This window comes from Pavona decussata, unplaced genomic scaffold, assembly GCF_977016875.1.
Source record: "Pavona decussata unplaced genomic scaffold, jaPavDecu1.1 SCAFFOLD_130, whole genome shotgun sequence".
In the NCBI taxonomy this organism is placed as follows: Eukaryota; Metazoa; Cnidaria; class Anthozoa; order Scleractinia; family Agariciidae; genus Pavona; species Pavona decussata.
Window position 1 is genome coordinate 887,350 of NW_028145544.1, and position 20,151 is coordinate 907,500.

At 39.3% G+C, this 20,151-nt stretch overlaps 1 protein-coding gene across 2 annotated transcripts; it reads right to left on the reverse strand.

Moving 5' to 3' along the window:
• Positions 1-3,705: 3,705 nt before the first annotated feature.
• On the reverse strand, positions 3,706-19,092 carry LOC146468514 (FGGY carbohydrate kinase domain-containing protein-like). Of its 2 annotated transcripts, XM_085124343.1 has the most exons (15): positions 18,772-19,092; positions 17,283-17,498; positions 16,653-16,810; positions 16,049-16,110; positions 15,809-15,889; positions 15,056-15,184; positions 14,329-14,426; positions 13,432-13,539; positions 12,247-12,308; positions 9,389-9,545; positions 8,681-8,755; positions 7,789-7,909; positions 7,081-7,175; positions 6,080-6,141; positions 3,706-5,197 (listed from the first exon to the last, which is right to left on the reverse strand). In XM_085124343.1, the coding sequence occupies exons 1-15, from the start codon at positions 18,952-18,954 to the stop codon at positions 5,119-5,121; spliced, it is 1,686 nt and encodes a 561-aa protein (XP_084980469.1). In that variant the 5' UTR covers positions 18,955-19,092; the 3' UTR covers positions 3,706-5,118. The 2 variants fall into 2 exon arrangements, with proteins under 2 accessions (XP_084980469.1, XP_084980470.1); XM_085124344.1 differs by lacking the exon at positions 18,772-19,092 and having other exon boundaries at positions 16,653-16,776; positions 17,283-17,419.
• Positions 19,093-20,151: the final 1,059 nt, after the last annotated feature.

A 20,151-nucleotide genomic window follows, 5' to 3' on the forward strand; every position in this document is an offset into this window, starting at 1 on the left:
TTCAGAGCAAAATGGACAACACTATGCGCATGAGCTGCAATAAATATGTTCGTCTCGAGGGATGTGCCACTCCTATTTTATTTCCCTTTCTTCATTTTTTCATTTATGTATAAAATGATTAAAATTCTTTGTATTCTAGTTGTGTAAGTACCCGTAGTGTAAGTTACATTGTATGTGGCTGGCTGTATCACGAGTGTATGCAAATAATTCAAATAAAATATTATTTAATAAAAAAAAAAAAAGTCCCAACAAGCTGATTGCTATTGTCTTGACCTGTTTTAAACGGTCACTTTGTAAAAGGAAACCACTTAAATATGGTAACATATAGCGTGCCAGGCAATTGACTTTCTAATGAGCTGCACAATCGTGGCGTTAATGTTTTACTAGTCCGTTTCAATACCATGCTCTTCTTTGTCATACCATTTTATCTCCAAACTTTCTTAATCAAGTAAGTGATGTATTCTGTACAGCCTGTATTAAGCGGTCACTTAGCCATTCCCCGAGGGTGACCGCTTAATACAGGTTCCACTGTAGTTGTTATTATTGTCTTGACTATTTCAAGATAATTGCTAATTTTTAGTTAATTTATTATTGTTATGTTATTAATTTTCTCAGAAAATTAACACATCTTGTTGAAGAGGTCTAACCCACCTCATTCATCCCGAGGGTAAATAAATGTATGCATGTAGATTGGTCATGCACATACATGCACACTTGCGAATTAATTTTGTTTCTTAATCTATAGAGGATTTAAGAGGTAAATGAAAAGCAAAAATGTTTTGATTTGACTCAAATATCTAACTTTTGTTTTAGTGGGAAAATTAGCACTTAAAGTTTAATAACTCATGTCTCTTAATTTGGTTACACAATTTTGGCTTCTGAATTTCAATGATCAGCAAACATTAGCCCAGGTATAAAGCCTTGGAAGTCACAAATGTTTTGTTTGGTGCTAATTTGTTTGGGGGTGCGTTAGAAGTGTGTAACCACAGGTCACCCTAGGAAAACAATTGCAGAATTTCCATATCAATCCACCCATAGTTAATTAAAGGCAATGGTTATGAAACCTGACAAACTTCTTTGTTATATGTTTTTGTTTGCCTTTTTGGTCTTGACCCTGCACAAACAACAATAGCATTTGGAATGTGTTGAAGCAACTGACCAATGGAAGCGTTTTTGTTAAGATATTCAACTGTGGCGTGAACGTTAAAACAAAGGATTGTGCAGGGTTGGGGCCCTTCCAGCATAAATTGCAGCACCATTGTTTTCATGGCAAGGTTTCCCAACCAGTCCCTGGATTAACTATGATCCACCATACGGATAAAGGCGGTAGCTGTACATTTTACCATAACACCATGCGAACCTAAAGCCATATTTGTTGCAAAAATTTTTCCTGCACTTACAACATTGTGTATGCTAGGTATTAAAGTTTTTTTAACCTTTCTGTGCGTTCTTTTTACGAGGGCTTTCATGGTTTTCGAACGCTAAGAATTATGGGTAAATGTATTGGTCGACATCTTTTTCGCTATATGGTGGAGAAACATTTAAAAAATACAGGAGTTTGTAAAACCGGCAATTTGAACAATTAACACAAGTTAAAATACTGTAAAGTAAATAAAACGTTACATGTAAAAATGCGTTTTCGTGCAGTTTTGAGCCATTCTAAGTCAATGCAAGCGAGGTTTGCGCCATTTGACTGGCTCGAATTCTCCCATAAACTTTTTTCTTATCGCACTTTGACTCTATGCCTTAAGAAAAGAATAACATACAAATGTTTCCGTGAAAACCAATCGCACATACCTTACCAGTTAAGAACTAGCAGCCCCACAAAATCACAACAGCGCTTCAAAATTACCGCCACAGTGCACAAATCAGCACATCGCAGTCAAGTTGAGCCCCAGGACGTGCCTGTGACGACCCACTCGGGGAGGGGCAAGGCATTTTTGTGTCACAGTGCGTGCGTGCAAGATGCACTCTTCCTATTTACATCATAATTTATAAACCTCCTATAAGCTAACACTGTTTTCATCATAAAAAGAATACTAAGGATAGTAAAAGATTAATACTATAATAAACAAGTAAAATAAAAATCAGGATGAAAGTAGCAAATTATTGTCTCGTCCTGCACTTTGGTTTGATGCAGACATTGCTCAGGGCTGAGTTGCTCGAAGCATGGTCAGCGCTAATCATTGGTTAAAAGGTATTAAAACCTATAGGTTGTCATGGTATTCAACCCGGGTTAGAGCTAACCAACCATGCTGCGAGCAACTGGGCCCTGTGTTTTAACAAGCCTTTATTGTCCCTTCCTAAACGTAACTCGTTTAAATGGTTTATAAACAGAGCTGGCTTCCAACGAGAACATCGTTGAAACAGTGTTGTTTTTCCTGTATAGTCCTACATTATTTTATGGCTAACACTGAATGATCAGCATCAAATTTCTCCTTGTAATATCAATGCTTATTCAACCACTGAGGGCATGCATGTGAGAATTAAAGATACGATCATCCAAGGTGAATTTTCTTGATATTTTAATAACTTCTCCACAATACTTTTATAAGAAACGTATGGGCATAAGATAGGAGAATTTGTTCTTTGATGTTAAGGTTAAATGGGCAAAGGCAACTTGTTGTGTAAGGCAAACTGTTCGAACTGTTCGGACTCTTTAGCTGAAATTTAAATTGTCGAGAATTCTAGGAAACGTTATGTCACCTCCCGAACTTCCGATTTACTGTTGGCTTCCTAAAAATGTTAGCCGGCCTTGTGTTTTCCGCACTTTTAACAACGTATTTGCCCCCCCCCCCCCCCCCTCCCCGCTCCGAAAACAAAAAAGGGATAACTTGCTGAGCGTTATGAACGTTTCAGGGGATCTAACACTGAAAAGGAAACAAAAAAAACAAAAACAAAAACAAAAAAAAAAAACGCTAGAGCAGCATCAGATTCGTCTGCAACGCAGGGAAGAGTGGTGTTATCAAATTTTATCAGGGTTTCAACAACCGGTGGTGCTGCAGCGTCAACCTATGATTACTCAGCTTTTCGTTGACTTTTTCCAAAGGAATGCTCAGTACTCAACTACACAAAATGAACTGAAAGGCGCGCGTAACGAATGAACTTGATCATGCCAGCCTCCAGATATTGTAGGGATGGGGTAACAAAGGTGGGGAGTGGGGTTAGGGAATTTCCAACTTCTCACACCCTCCCCTGGAGATTTAAAGTTAAAGCTGTAAAAGATAATCAAGCAAAATTTAACTTAGCCTCAAGGTTTGTGCCCTGACCAGCAAAATGACGCAACGTTTCCAAAACAACTGATGAAAAACAATCCATGTGTTTTTTTTTGTGTTTTTTTTTTTACCTCTGGGGAAAGGACAGAAAGGAAGGAATTCCACAGACACAGGAGAGTGCGTCAACATTTTGCGCAAGTGTCAAAGTTAGATCGAAAGTAAACGGAACATGATCTTGACACTGCACTATATGTTTCAATGTATTTTACTAAATTCTGAGACATTTTAAACAAGTTATTTTGAGAAATCAATTGTTGATGATGTCGGATTTTAAGTTCGAGTTACGTCCGAGTAACACCGGCAACTCCCGTGTAGCATGAAAATTTTGCGGTTTCTAATTTTTGCGGATTGACCTTGATCCGCAAAAATTAGTTCCCGTAGAAAAAAATACCCGCAAAATAAAAGACCGCAAAAAATTATCTCCCTTCAGTCAAATTAAAAACTCCGCTTTTAATAGACTTGTGCCAGAGGGGCGATATACATTGGACTTAAACAAGAACATTAACATGATTTTCCATTGGAAAAAGCAGCCAGAACTATCTAGTCTGTATTATTAAACCGTATTAATGAAACATTGTTTTGTTGTGCATGGTAGGGGGAGGCTTTTTGTTTAGTTTTGTTGTTCAGTCCCTTTGCGAAGTAAGGTATTACAGTGTAATATGTAAGTAGAGTGAACTGTGACTCAACACACCGTACAATAAGAGTTGAAAATATTAAGGTTTCTTCCACTTAAATGTTCTGCTGCTTGAAAAGAGAATCACAAAAATTAGTCCGCAGCAGAAATTTCAGTCATCTCGAACTGCAAAAGTTTGTTCCCGCAAACCACAAAAATAGCCAATCCGCAAAACAAAACTCCCGCAAAATCTTCGTGCTGAGGACTCGTGATGTTTGCGTTGTTTTCAATGATCTGAGCACCGAAGTCTAGCTAACAGTGATCAGCATCAAACCTCTCCTTGTAATATCAATGCTTTACAACCCCTGAGGTCATAAGAATTAAGAATATGATGACCAATATGGGATGTTCTTGATATTGTCATAACTTCTCCCCAGTACTTTTATAAGATAAGTATAGGGACAGGATAGGAGAATTTGTGAGCCACATCGTCTACGCCATCGCTTCTGAATGCCTTTACTACCTTTTTATTTTATTTATTTATTTATTATTATTTATTTGTTTTTTTTTTTGGGGGGGGGGGGGGTATTCCTGATTACAGTTTTCAACACTAAACTGTGGGTACTTTATAAAGTATTTCTAAAGACATAAAATCTGTTCTTAATTTAAAATAACCTTTTTCTTCCTGACCATTGATTTTTGAATTCATATGCCATATTGATTATTCTTGGCTGTGTGCAGCCTTCCAATAAAAGTTCCAGTTCAACACTTTGTTGGCCTCCTTTCAGTCGAACCTGCCAGAGGGCTCGATAGACCCTTCTCCAAAATGGCGGCTGAAAATTCAAATAAGTTAAAATTAAAAACGTATACCATCACTAGAAAGAGCACTTTTACTTTAGTAACCCTGCAAAGTTTCAGCATATCAGGTGTAATATCAGCGGAGAAAATGTAAGTTGAAAAATGAAAAATTTACAGACGTTTGTGTGACTGGGGGTATGACGTATACCCCCAGTCATACAAACGTCTGTAAATTTGTCAAATTTCATCTTACATTTCCTAAGCCGATATAACACCTAATATGATGAAACTTTGCAACTTGGTCACTAAAGTAAAGGTGCTCTTTCCAGTGCTGGTATCAATTTTTCATTCAGTTCAATTTTAACTCATTCAAATCTGTTGCCGCCATCTTGGAGAAGGGTCTATTTGCTAGCACGCTTGCTAAATTCCGAGTCAGCGTTTCATTATTTCGCGATATTCCACTTGATTTTTCAACATTTGCAAGAAAACTTGGTGCTTCTTGTCATAAAACCTGAGAGAGGAAGTAAATTATTAATTAAAAAAAGTTACCCAGCTAAAACAAAGCAAGGGGGAAAACTCCCCTTTCCACCCCCACCCCCACCCCCAGAGAGACTACATAAGTCCGACATAGCGACTGATTCCGAAAACAGTGATCACCCAGAACGCGCCATAGTAGCTAATACTAGCCACCGATTGGCTAAGCGCTAAGCCTAGCCCATACTGAGCAATTTGATGCATTCTGATGTCATAACGCCAAGTCACAGACGTCAAAACAACCTTTTTCTAATGCTTGGTGAGCAACAAAATTACTTTAATAGGAAGAAAAATGGAATAAATGTGATGGTATATTTAAGCCTGGTGGATAAATGAGAATAATGTATTACTCAGTAAGTGACACAGGCATGGTCAGTGAATAATAAATCATTTTCATTTATTCACCAGGCTTAAAATGTACCATCTCCTGATCAAATTTATCCCATTGCGCATATGCCATACATTGACATTCAAATCCTAGCAGTATGCAGGATGTTTTTCCCATGAGCCGAGTCCAATGCACTCAGCTCCCACGAGTCTCCTCTAGCTCAGTGGTAGAGCATCCGAACTAGTAATCGGAAGGTCTTAGGTTCGACTTCTGATAGGAGCACTCGGATTTTTTTTCCGAGTATGCCTGAGTCAATTACTGAGTAACAAATCATTCTCAGGGAGAAAAGTGTCGAGCTACTTTAGGTCCTTATAGTTCGTACAGATATGACAGACCGTGCTCAATCTGTGTTCGAAGGAGATTTGCTTCCCAGGGTCACTGTACTGGAGCGTGAAAGAGGCGGCACTAATACAGAACCACGGAAAATGATACCACATTTTACAAAATAATAATACTTAATTAAATTCTCACCCCTTTAGAGATTCTTGTGCTTTGACAAGCTTCCCAGCTGCATTCATGCTTTCAATGGCATCCTTCCAAAACAAACACAGCAAAATTTCAGAATAGGAAGATAATGCACAAACGGCATTTATGTTCTTCGGGGACCTGTTCTGTTTTCGGACTGAACAGTTTAGTATCCGTTCATTCTGACCCTGATAGCAGAAAGAACAGAATACAGTTTACGCAGAATAAGAGGAATTGCCTTCTTTCCTAAGGTTGTCAGGTTAATTGGCGCATTTGCATTCTTCTAGGAACTGGTATTCCTTTTATTCTATTATTCTGAACCGGAATAAGAATGGCCTAGTCTCCTTCACACACGTTATAAGGGTTGTCACACAACACTTGTCTCACTTGTAGAGACTAAGAATACACAGGATTGTCCTAAAATAATGCGCCCTTCGTTACGCAGTACAGTTCAAGGTCCCGTCCATATGTATCAGTTTTTCCTCGGTTTTATTTGAAAAAGGAGACTTCAAAACCACGCTTTCAAAAAGGTTGCTATCAGCAACTAAACGTTTTCATTCGCGAACGCTCAGAAACGATCAAAAACACTACATTCTAAAGACCTCTACCTGGTGTTCTTGCTTATAATCGTATTCGAAAACCGTCGTTTTTAATCAGTTTTGATTGGACAGGAGACTAATTAAATTAAATAGGGATTCGAACCCATGACCTCTGCGATACCAGTGCAATGCTCTACTAACTCGACTTTACAATCAATAATCAATCACATCCAGAGGGTGAGATCGGACGTCAGCATATATACAAGGCGCCTCTGGCTACCACCTCAGTCCATATGTGATCTCACCCCACCCTCCCCAACACACACAAAGACCAGACCACAACACCGGCAACGTCCCCTACTCTTTACAGAGCTATCAAGCCAACTGGGAGCTGGTAATATTGTGGGTTCGTGATACACTCATATTCTTAATACTCATATTCAGAGTTATTAGATGTTGATCACCAACCTGCACAGAGGAAAAATCTCCTGATGCGCATGCTCCCAAAATTGCTGAGCCCACGAGCACCGACTCGCTTTCACGTGGTAAAACACATGGTAACCCTGAGAATAAAAATGTACTTGTTAAATTTCTCGCTTACCTACCCATTTAGATTACACCGATTGAAACGAGAACTTCCCTAAATGCTGTAAGATTTCCTGTACGTTGTCCTTCTGCCTTTCCTGCTCCACGAAGGAACAGGAGAATTCAAGCTCTTGGAGAGTTCAAAAGCGCTGATGGGCAGACATTTAAGTTGGAACTAAAACGAGAGCAATAGTTTTACCTTTCACTGATTGTATGAAAAGCTGAAGAGATTCATTTTTTTTTACGAATACACGAGAACCGATATAAGTCCACGAAAATGTACAAAACAGGTTAAATTCTGTACACTATACTAAACGTTGTTTGCGGTCTGTTATGCCCCTCGCTTGTACATAGACGCGTTTGTGAAAAATGTTGGAAACAACAAGCCACGCCACCGCGCCACCGCTACCTGCTAGAGAATATTTCCCGCCTTGTCTTAAGGTGCCTTTGCATTTCTTGAAAAAAGCGCGGGAAAACAGGGGCGCAGGTATTCATGGGAAAGACAAACTTCGCGCACACCACACTCGGATAAGGAGTGGAGACTGGAGAATGCGGCTGATATTTGTCCACTTGTACACGAAATTGTCTAACCTGTTACATCGGCGTGAGTTTGAATGAACAAGTCGTTCTTCGTGAGTCCACCACAGAGGAACAAAGTGTCAATGGAGTGACCAGCTTTGTTCATGCTTTCTATAATATGACGAGTACCGTGCTGGAGAAAAAATAACAAGTAACAGTCATGATACAATAGAGCGGTTTTCAATTGAGTGTCGAAAGTAATTTCGCCTTTGCTTTGGTTTTGCATCACTATGCTCTGTGATAGGTTAACAAAACTCGCGCCACTTTCTCAACCAATGAAAACCAAAACCAAAACCAATCGTGTTTTGGCCGCACGCGTTTTCCCGCGCTTGGCGCCAGTTACATGTATTTGCTTCGAATTCTGATTGGTTCGTTGTGTTGTTTACATCTGTTGCGATTGGCCAGAGTAATTACTTTGGTTTTGGTTTTACGACACTCAATTGGAAACCGCTCTATAAGTATCTGCAACGTAGACAAAGACGATAGAGAGCGCGAGAACACGCGAGCGACAATGCCATAACGCATGCGCACGTGTTCTTCTCGCCGGACTATCTCCGAGTGAAGCCCAGCAGGTTGTAAAATGATCTAGCCTACAAAGTGAGTGTTTCAATTTTGGTCTGCGCGAAACCTGGGACGAGAACAAAAATTTGGTCTCATCCCAGTCGTCGCACTATTTAATCGAAAAACGAATTGAAACACGGAAACTCTGACTAAACACACTACTAACGCCCTCAATTACATTTCTAACGGAAGGTCTTGCTCAACCAATGCCATCGTCTGTCTGAAGGAACACATTAGGTGTGTGTTCATTGGGCAAGAAAGACCTTTTTTAGAGGGCCAGTGGGAGTCAGAGAAATGTATAAATGAAACAAAAAATGCTCAATATTATGTTTCGTTAACTTACCGAAAGGGCCTGAAGCGTAGCTAGATACAAAACTGCCAAGCTCTCTAGATCCGCTGCTAGAGTTAATCCACAAATCTGAAAGAAAGGAACTTGACTAATTTACTGATAAGTAATTAACACATAAGCACAATTTATGTCCATCATTTTCCAGGAAAGAGTCGCGCATTTTGTGGTGTAAGTCAGGAAGCAGTGGCAACTACGTCATCGCCAAAGATGAGCGTTTTTGAGAAGCTAAGCTTTCTAAAAGAGTCATTTGTAGAGCTATTTTGATTGGTGGATTTTGTTGTTTACCGCCATTTTGTTCGTTGTCGTTTATTTTTCTGTTTGTTTGTTTTTTCTGTCCACAGACCAGTAGAGAAAAAGAGCTAAACTATGAAGAAATTTACCGGTTAGGAAAACGGAAAATTCTGTCATATGCAAAGCCGGTTAGATCCAAAGAGGAGACGCTCTCTGAATAAACAAAAAAAAAACTAAACCGTTCTGCATCATAGTTAGTAGAGGGAGACTAACTATGTCTGCATGTAACCTGTGCTTGCGGACTTGGGTCATTACCATGTTAATTTAACCGATTTTCTTTGACTGAAATCCACCAAAACTTAAGTGAATATAATAAAGTACACTGAACGGCACGTGTGAGAGAAAAATACTGCAAATCTTTAGAATCTTTTTTTTTTCTCGCCTCAAGGTTTGGAGTAACAGAAAACCTACCATTCCAGTCATGTTAGGGTCAGCTACTGGTGATCTGTTGCCATGGAAATCTGGCATCACATGAACGTCTCGTGACAAGAACGCAACATTTCCAAGCTGTTTTTCCTCAGCCAGAACAGTCACGTGTCTGTTAAGTTCCTCGTATATCGAACAGCCACTGTGAGGGTAAAAGGTCTACATCACAACTTGCTGCCTGCATCTTGCACATCTCCATATCAACCCAATCTTCTCCAAAGTTAAACATCCTTGCCCTTATATGGTTTATGATATCCTCGGAAACCCAGGGCCCACAGAAAGTAGAAACGGGGGCGAAGATTTCATGGGCGAAATCGGGACAACTCGACTCTCGCACTTTTGGCTAACTAATAAAACACAAGCTGAAATAAATGTGATGATATATTTCCAGCCTGGTGAATGAATGAGAATGATGTATTATTCTAGAAAGTGACACAGGCATACTTGGAAAAAAGAAATATCCGAGTGCTCCTATCAGGAGTCGAACCTAAGACCTTCCGATTACTAGTTCGGATGCTCTACCAATGAGCTACAGGAGACTCGTGGGAACCTCAGGTTCGACTCCTGATAGGAGCACTCGGATTTCTTTTTTCGGAGTATGCCTGTGTCACTTTCTAGAATAATACATCATTCTCAAAATACCAGCTTTTCGATAGATGTATTTTTTCAGTCAATGACACAGGCATACTCGGAAAAACGAAATCCGAACTACTAAAAAAAATACATCTATCATTCATTCACCAGGGGTTAAAACACAACATCACATATCTTTCACATACTAGCTTTTTGTTTTCCTAAAATGTATCCTGGCTTTCCTTTCCTAAATTAAAAACACAATTTCAAGCTTAACCATCCCTGTACCTCTCTTGTTAATGATCTATTTCCACGTCCACTCTTCGAATTCAGCATTAATTTTTCGTATCCTTCAAACCAACAAACGTTCTCTCCATTTGAAAAAGTCACTTATAACGAGAGAAAATTACTGAACCTGTTTTACGGTAGGAGAAAAGATAAATAAACGAGGGAGCGAAGAAAACAGAAAGTAGGGAGGAGTATTACTATAATGCTCTTGAGAATGTTTACGACCAAGACGATATGCGGATTTGGAAGTCAATATTTAAAAGGTTTCAACATTTGACCAACACTCGTTCAACACACGCTAACGGATGTTGGGCAAATGCTGGACAGAGTGTTCAAATGGCTTCAACACCAAAGGGCGCAGAGGAGTCCAATTTAATGTAAATTCCGTCTAAATCCCCCAGGAAATTGCGGCGCAAACCGATTTTGTTAATTAAAATACAAGAACGTGATCTAACAAAGCGTCATGGGATCTTATTACGCTGTTGCTAATATAAATAACATACAGACATTTGAGCTTATATTTGTTGTATCAAAATTAGGAATAGCATTTACCAAAGGTCATTCCATTCTGGGTTAATAACAAGTGTTGCCTAAAGCAAGTCACATCTTCTAAAACGAACGAAATATCATGCATATATAGAGAGTTTGTCTTAGTTTTAGCGCGGGTTGACCACTCGCGTACTTGCTTAAAAGGACAAAAAGTATCCCTTTCCATAGCCCGAGACGGGGTGGACGTCCTCAATGAGCTGAGAGCCTGGAAACGTTCGAATCATTTGGATGGCAAAGCCACCAATACACTCTACACAACACCCGTCGACAATTTGACAAGGACATGACGAGGGACATGAATGAAACGCTTCTTTCCCTACGATGTCTTCGGGCGACTTGCCAGCCTTAATATCAATGCGATCATCCTATTACTAAAATGTAGCCACTGTGTCTTCCACATGGCATATTTAAGACAAAATGGCTAAAAAAGAGAGAAAAAAACAGCCGACAGCGGTACCTCTGGACGCTTTGCCGGAGCGTTGTACCATGACGATGCACCACGAGATTTCGGCCCGCGGTTCGCTTATGCCAGCCGGAGATGGTTCCGCGATACTTTCCGATACCTTGTCCCCGACAAGACAGACCATATGAGACAGATCCCTTTCGTTGGCACCTCAGTTCCACCTTACTGACTTAAACTGAGATTCAGCCACATATATATATGATCATGTAGTAATTTTGGCTTCCATGTGGTACGTTTTGAAGTTTGAGCAAGCGCGCGTGCTAAAACGATATAATGACCCGTGGTCAAACGACCTGTAGTCTAATGGACTCCTTTTACCTTATTTCGTTCTTGAAATTTTTATTGCCGTTTTCCCGAAAACGATTGCTCCTCCGATGGATTGTTCACATTAATATTGCCTCTTTTTTCTCTCTCGGCACTTCGTGCCTCGCTCGACCATAGCTGGCTTGGGGATAATCTTTCAACAGACGCTTAATAAGATCCCATGACGCTTTGTTCGATCGTGTTCTTGTATTTAAATCAACAAAACCGGTTTACACCGCAATTTTCCGGGAAATTTAGCTGGATTTGACAACAAATTTGACTCCTCTGCGCCCAGTGTCAACGCCATTTAACATTTTCAAGAACAAAGGAAATGTTGTATGGATGTTGAATGAAAGTTTAAACCGATTAAAATTCGATTCAACACGCTTTCAATAAGCTTTCAACATTTCTTGCGTTTTCAACAAAGGTGGACGACCTGTTTAAACGCTCCCAACATTTGGTTCAACAAAGTGTTGAACGCATGTTGAACGAATGTTAAAACCATTTAAACGGACCTTAATTGACCCTAGCTGTTGTGTTTCACCGGCCATTTTCCATTCTGTATCTGTGTAATTTGATTGCTTATTCGTCTTTATGTATTTTCGCATGGCAAAGCTCAATAAAATAAAAGAAAAATGAAAAACAAAGACAAAAAAAAACCCCGCACCTCTTCACAGCTTTATCTTTTAACTCCTGGTATGACGCATGCGTCTCTATAACATGGTCAAGCTATTTAAAATTGACAGCAGAACATTAGAATCGTTATCAAATAGCGTTTGTAAGACAACTACGGTTTCCAGATGATTGCAAACGATCGAAGAGGTTCGCAGACCATTGCTGAATCAGCCGACGACTTCGATCATTTGCCATCGCGCAACCATAGATACCAGTGTTGTGACATCGTACGATCAAATATCACCTCAGAATAGTTCATTTTCCAATAACGTCGTTTAAACGCAGCTCAGAGAGCATTCAGGGAAAACAAATCCCCGTGTTTTGCGATCGTTCACGATCCTTCCCGATCATAAACACAGTTTTTCCCCGACCATTTAATATCGAACTCGAAGTTGAACTCCCCTTCGATCCTGGGTTCGTTTGTGAGCGTACGGAGACAAGAATTGACAAATCACAAGAAAACAGATTATAAGACCCAAGGTTTGAGCTCTCGCTTGCCTTCAGCGAAAACTCTACAGTTTGCATCCATTAAAAATTCAAGCCATGCACTGTGTTGTAAACATGTCAACGACTCTACATTGTATCTCAACCAGGAAAAGAGAAGCGACATGGTTCACCAAAACCTACAAACGGAGACTGACAACACAATTATCAGGTAGATAAAAAGTTTCAATCTTTGTCCTAATTTCAACTGGCCAAGCTTAAAGGAGTAAGCAAACCTGCCTACAGCGCAACTGTTAATTACATTTCCATTTTTTTTCTCAGCTTTGTCATTGGGAAATATAACACAAAGAAAATAAACATATATAAGAAAAAATATGACATTTTCCAAAGGGGACAGCGCGAACGGGACGCAAGAAGCCATGCGAGGTGCTTCCCGACAAATAGATATAAACTGTATAAAAGTGGTAAAAAAATCCTATTTTTCTCGTTGACAACATTGAACTACACAAACATGGCCAAAATCATTGCAAACTGAGTAACAACTAAATCAAGTTCTTAAAATTAGCTTGATAACACACCAGCATTGGCCTTGATAGAGTTAAATAGTGACCCACTAAGCCAATGAAACAATGAACCAGTGACATGTGCGAGATTACGTGAACCAGTTAAGTAGTGAGTGAGTTTGCTCTTATTCATTTGTTATTGGCTGAAAAGCTATCATGTTTGCTCTCACCAGTTTCCCAGTAACACTTTGACCACCTTCACTCAACCACAGGCCTGGCACCATAGCAGAATAGTATGGGCCCCAGACCCCTGGAACAAACACTGGCTCTTGATTGATCTGCGGCAAAGAAACAAGTTTTCAGATTGGTGGTTTAATTTATTGAATGGTGGAGCTGGTCAGTGGTGAACATGGGGACTACATTTAAGCAAGAAAAAAATCAACAATAAAATCGAACAACGTTTCAGAGTCATCATGACACCAATGTTCAAGTTCAAAATGATTAGAAGAAACTGTCAGAAATAGTTCGCTGAAGATTAACATAAATTATAAATAATTATGCAATGCCACTTTATTTTAAGTGTCAATGGGCCAGTTATTTAAACAGAGTCTAACTTAGGCCACGGCTTAAGACAATCAGTAGGCCTCCAAAATAATTTTTTTATAAGTGGTTTATTTTAAGGAGATAAATAGTTTTCTAGTCTGCGATGCAAGCCTTCTTGTTACCATCAACAGCAGACAATGTTTAGATATCATTGTTGAAAAAATGAGAACATGGTTTTGTTAAACACCATCTAAACTGTCTCTGACCCAATGTATTTAGCACAGAGAACTAACTGGGGACACTCTCCAGATCAAATAATTTGGAAATGTTGGTTTTTGAGGAGAAGGAAAAACCGGAGTACCCGGAGAAAAACCTCTTGGAGCAAGGACGAGAACCAACAACAAACTCAACTCACATATGATGCCGAGTCCGGGAATCGAACCCGGGAGGGAGAGGAGGAATCTCATCATATCTTCGTAATGTACAGCATGATCAGTCTTTGTGGAGAGACCCCAGAAGAAAGACAGGGCATGACAGAGAGAAAAAGCAAAGACAAAACAATGGCAAATGTTTTCAATACTTACAGCCATGTGACACGATGATGTTCCACAAATAATAGCCATACGTGAAGTTAAAGGTTTGTTTTCATTGACAAGGGAACTCAGATCTGCTCCAATGACACCTTTATTGCAACAACAACAACAACAAATTACATGAAAATGAGGTCCCATGATTTAACCCTTTAACCTCTTATATCAAAGAACAAATTCTCCTATCTTGTTCCCATACTTTTCTTATAAAAGTACTGGGGAGAAGTTATTAAAATATCAAGAAAATTCACCTTGGGTGATCATATCCTTGATTCTCATGATCTCAGGGGTTGAATTAGCATTGATATTACAAAGAGAAATTTGATGCTGATCACTGTTAGGGCTTAAAGGGTTAATGCCATGTGTGCTCCAGTGAGTCTTTATGAGGACAAAAGCAGAATTGGCATTTGGTCAAGTTCAAGTTCAGATGCCATATCTGCCTAACCCTTCCCTCCGCCCCCCACTCCTCCCCATGCACATGAACCGCTGTTTCAGCTGTTAAAAACTGCAAATAATTTCTGATGAAAACTGGAAAACAGCAGAAAGAAAAGCAAGAATGAACATCCTTATGAAGCTGAGTTCTACTGGACTGTTTACTTATGCCCAGGACACCAGCATCTATGCCCACCAGTTGCAGTAAAGGCATGAGAAAATATTTGAGAAAACATCCAATTGAAATCCTTGTACTCTGTGTATTGTTATCACTATGGTAACCACTTACCCAGGCCCCCAGCATGTGCATCAATAATTGAGGTCCCCACCGGCATTCCTTCCCATAATCCCAAGTCATCAGCAGCTGATTTGGTCAGTCCTTTGCTAATTGGCTCACCTGGATTTCTTACATTGGTACCTAGCAAATATAAGGGATGACACTAACATTTTCTGAACTCTGTGGACCAAACAAATTGGTTCAAAGGATGTTGAATATCATTAAGATTATTTGATGGATTATTCATCTATATCGGCAAATGTGTACACAACAAAAAGTCTAGTATATGTTTTGTGACGTGGTTTAAATTTGCAAAGTTTTTGTACTAGTATAATTATTGTTATTTTCCTTTGTTTCAGATTATGTCAATGAACTTCAGCTGAACGAAAATAAAATCAAACTCATTGATGCACTGGCTGGCTGGTTGATTAATTGACTGACTGACTGACTGACTGACTGACTGACTGACTGACTGACTGACTGACTGACTGACTGACTGACTGACTGATTGATGGGTGAATAAATGATTTAACTTTGTCAAATTTCAGTATTTTAAAGTACTGTCAAAAAGCTTTACTTGAGTGGTCACACTTGAGGATTTCATCATCAGACTCATTAGTTGGAGCCACAAGACCTGGTATTGTATCATCCCTAGCCTGCGAACAGGCTTCCCAGGTGTACTAAGATGGGTGAAAAGATGACAGGACGAGTCAGTGATAATTTTCAGTCCCCCTACATATCCATTGCTTGTCACACTGAACTTACCCAGTTTGGAGTAGTTGTTTTTTACAAGATCACCAAGTCCAATGATATCCAGAAATGAGCCAACCCAACCACTGCTCGCCCCTGCCAAAAGTTAGAAAAGCAAAGTTCAATATATAATGATATGCTTCCATCATTTCTTATCCCAGCCTTAAGACTGATCAATGATATAAAAATCTAAATCAAAGCAGAGCTTACAAGTAAAAATTACTGCCTTTGTTGATTGCAGATCTGTGCATTTACCTTGAGACAGTTGTGATTCATGTCCCATGTAATTAAATTTACAAACAAGTGAGCACACGGACCTGTGAATAGAAAAAAACAAAGCTGGAGTCAACAAGAGGGTGAATAAATCAGCTTTCAAATTTTATTTGCGTCAATACATTTATCAGGATTTTAGCTAGATATTGAGCATCCTAGAGACATGGGGCTTGTTACATTTTTTTAGGGACTAAGAATGGTCCCTCCTACTAAAGAAGTAGGTTTGCACTGCTTGTGACTATGCAAGAAAGCAGGTCTTAGCAAGGGCTATTTGAATCCAAAAACAAAATTATTAATTTTATAAGCTAAAATAATTCCATAATAACTTTAAAATACATAACAATGTAGGGACTTTTTTCCATCTTCTTTTTTTTTTTTTTTTTTGAGGAAATGTGTTCACTTATGATATAAGCTGATTCTGTATATACCGGTGTTCGGTTACCAGTATTCCTGAACTGAAATAAGGAAAGCCAGACTTGTCCCAGAAGAATAATTATATACTGCATCCTTAATATGGTGACCACTGAACAAAACTTGTATGTTGACATTGTGATAGACACAAGTCCTTTACTTCCTAGTCACTCACCTTGTTGGATCACTGGTAGCTCTGTAAGTTAAAAACTCAGGTAACTCCAGAAAAATAGCAGCTTTTTCCCAACACTCAGCCACTAGGTTCTCTTTCAACCAAAGCAATTTAGGGATCTCCATCTCTGGGGAGACAGTTCCACCAACATAAGACAAAACCTTAATTAAAGAATAAATAATAAAAATTACAAAAACTTATACTAAAGAAATTTGGCATGCTCTTTAGTATTGACATGATAAAGGTGCACATCTATAATTTTATGAATGAGGGAGCTGGCTTTGGAATATTGAGAAAAGAGTTTTCAACGATGGTTGCAGTGGAGAAGAGATGAAAAGTTGCTTGATCAAGCAAAGACAATCAACAGATTTATTTTGCATAACCCCTTTAAGCCCCAGTATTAAAGCACATATTCTCTTCAATGTCTTGATACATTTCTTATTGCAATGGTTGGGAGAATTTGTTTTAACATCAGGAAATTTTATCTTTGATGATCATGCCCTTTATTCTCATGAAATTGTGAGGAGAAATTATGCACTGGTCACTACTGGGATTTAAAGGCTTAAACGAAATGAGATCTGCAAAATTTTAAAATAAGTTTGAATGTAATATTAAACAAATGTTTTGAATTACCTTATGCTTGGTGTCATTGATTCTTTGTGCTTGTTTCATTGCACGATGATCCAACCACATAATGATGTTTCTATGATGATCTTTTGTGGGACTAACAGTCACAGGAGCACCAGAAGAGTCTAACGCCACCAGAGAGCAAGTAGCATCAAATCCAATCCCCCTGATCTTAAGGAGGGATTCCTTGTCACTACTACCAGAAATTGCAGCAGAAACGTCCTAAAGATGATAATTTGAAATATCTTAAGTTAATTTAACCTTGGCAATTGACTGCACAAGCTACCTAGGCTGATCAAAGGAGTGCTTGACAGCAAAACTTTAAGGATTTGGACAGGAATTCATCATGATTAAAAAAATGAGGGTGAGGGGAGGGTTAGATGTTGTGTTCACTCTCTATTATACAAAATTTGAATGAAATTGAATTTTTTAGATATTACTATTACTAGATATTAGCTCTATTATATTTATTCAGTGGGTGCACTTAATATGGAGTCTAGCTATTGTGCAGTCCTTTACCTTCCTTATTTTTATTCTACTTTGTTTTTTTTTATCTACTGTATTAACTTCATTTTAATTTTATTAGTGAAGGTGGAAGTTTTGTAAATAAATTAACGCTAGTAGTAATGAAAAAAAGTACAAAATAAAATCAAACATTAGTAGCCGATTGTTTTGATTTCTAGTTGTTTCCCCTGGTAAGGTAAATTCCCACGGGCATTATATTTTAATTTGCTGTTAAGTAGTCTGGTGGTACACCTGGACTTCCTATACTGATTGAAAGCAATGGGTTCAATTCCATGGAGCCTTGAGCAAATTCTAGCTGAAGCAATATGATTGACACTTGTTCTATTCGATTTGAATACCGAACATTGTGCTGGCAGGAGGCAGATGAGTTGGAAATTTGAGCATGAGATGTGGCATGTCTCAGGGTTTCAAGTCCTTCAAATCTTACACCCCCCCCCCCCCCCCCACCACCACTCTTTAACCCAGTCCTACCTTATAATGACCACTTTATTTAGCCTAAATCAGTGGTGGATTTAGCACAGGGGCTTAGGGGCCAAGTGAAACATGCCAAACTGTTATGTGGACCAAAGTAACCTGAATCCATACCTGCTTTCAGCCCAAAACAACTAAAAAAAGCATACGCTTAGGGTCACAAATGACTGTTTAACTTATACAGGGGGGAATCCCCCAAGGCTGTTAGCCGTGGACTGTAAGGGGGTACTGGGGACTGAGGTGAGCTGGCACACCTCAAGGCTATTAGTAGGCAGCTCCATTAAGTTCTTTTGTTTTACGATTTTTATGACGCCAACGTTCTTCTCTTCATCATAATTAAATAAATAAGCTTAATGGGTTCCAGCTAAGTAAGGACATTGACTAGCTAGTATGCCCGCTTTAGTTGACATGATGTGAACTCCAAGTAAGACTGCGCACGCAAGTGTACATTTCTCACAAGTTAAGCTTAGTATATGTTGTACCTTAGTATATGTTGTACCTTAACAACTGTGCAAACGTTTTGCCAGATATCTTCGGAAGACTGTTCGTAGTAGTCCGGCAGAGGCTGCCATATTTGAATGGGCCGGCTAGCGGAACACACGATCTTTCCATAACTGGACACAAGCGCGGCCCGGACGCTTGCGGTACCAACATCAACACCAATATAATACCGTTCTTCCATTATTTAGATAAAATTCATAGCCTTCGACCAGTGCAAAGTCCTCGAGCATAGGTTCTTTTTAAAACCCATGACTAGTAAAATTTTAAAGACCGTCGCGCGTGGGCCGCCATATTGGACGGGTTTTGAGTGAGAGTCTGGTGATGAGATTTGGGTTGGATGTGGAGGGACTGGGTTAGAGACCGGGGTTTCATGAAATCCCGGGGTATCCAATCGATGGAATCGATAATCGATGACAATCGATATCAATTAATCGATTGATATTGATAATCGATGACCAATCGATGGCGAAGATTCGTGTGGTTATCGATTGGTATCGATTATCAATACCAATCAATAGATAAATTGGTATCGATTGGTTGCAGATTGACGGAACCGGAATCGACGTATAAAAAACACAACTTTGTATGCAGTAATTGTACATTTCATACTCTCTTCTTTCTCTTTAACGTTAACGCCCCGTCCACAGGACTCCTTTTTTTTTTTTTTTTTTTTTTGACAAATTGAAAGTTTGTTTCATGGGCCAATCTATAGACTTCAAAAAACGGAAAGTGGTTGAATCGTGCCTTCACAGAAAAATTCTGGTAGCAAATACAATAATATTATGAGAATAGTACACCGAAATAACAAGGTATGTGTTTTGAATAATTTCATATTTTAAGTACGTAAATTATGATCATCCGGGTGAGTGTAGTCCTGAGAAGGACTGTTTGTGGTGACTTTGACTGACATTTCGACAACCTGAGCGGAAGTCATCTTCAGAGTCAAGTGAATTGTGGAATGTCAGTAGGTGGTATATACGTCTCTGGTTGTTAACCTGATTGGTCAACGAAGTCCAGATGTTACTGGTCGTTTGTCAGTAAGCCGTGATATTATTGGCTGTGAAGACTGTAAAAAGTGATTGGTGCGTTTCGATCCGTCTTGTGTTAGTCAAAAAGTCCGTGGGTCTATTGTTAGTAAAACGCCACTCAACCGTTGCCTACAACTACCTGAACCATACAAACGACTCATTGACGACAACAACAAAACAGACAAACAAGAGACATTTTACTAACAATAGACTCACGGACATGGCGGATGATCGGACAGGTAGCGTGCGTGACGTCTGTTCGAGGTTGCTGAGCCAATCGATAGCAATCGATGAACGGTTTTTGTGTGGTTATCGATTGGTCATCGATAGGCCGATACCAATCGATACCA

Excerpts from the sequence above, each read along its gene's own strand:
- LOC146468514 (XM_085124343.1), bottom strand. The coding sequence starts at position 18,954 with ATGGAAGAACGGTATTATATTGGTGTTGATGTTGGTACCGCAAGCGTC. Across the intron at positions 17,499-18,771 it reads ACGTTTGCACAGTTGTTAAG|GACGTTTCTGCTGCAATTTC; the intron begins GTACAACATATA and ends TATCATCTTTAG. Across the intron at positions 14,427-15,055 it reads TGCACATGCTGGGGGCCTGG|GTGTCATTGGAGCAGATCTG; the intron begins GTAAGTGGTTAC and ends GTTGCAATAAAG.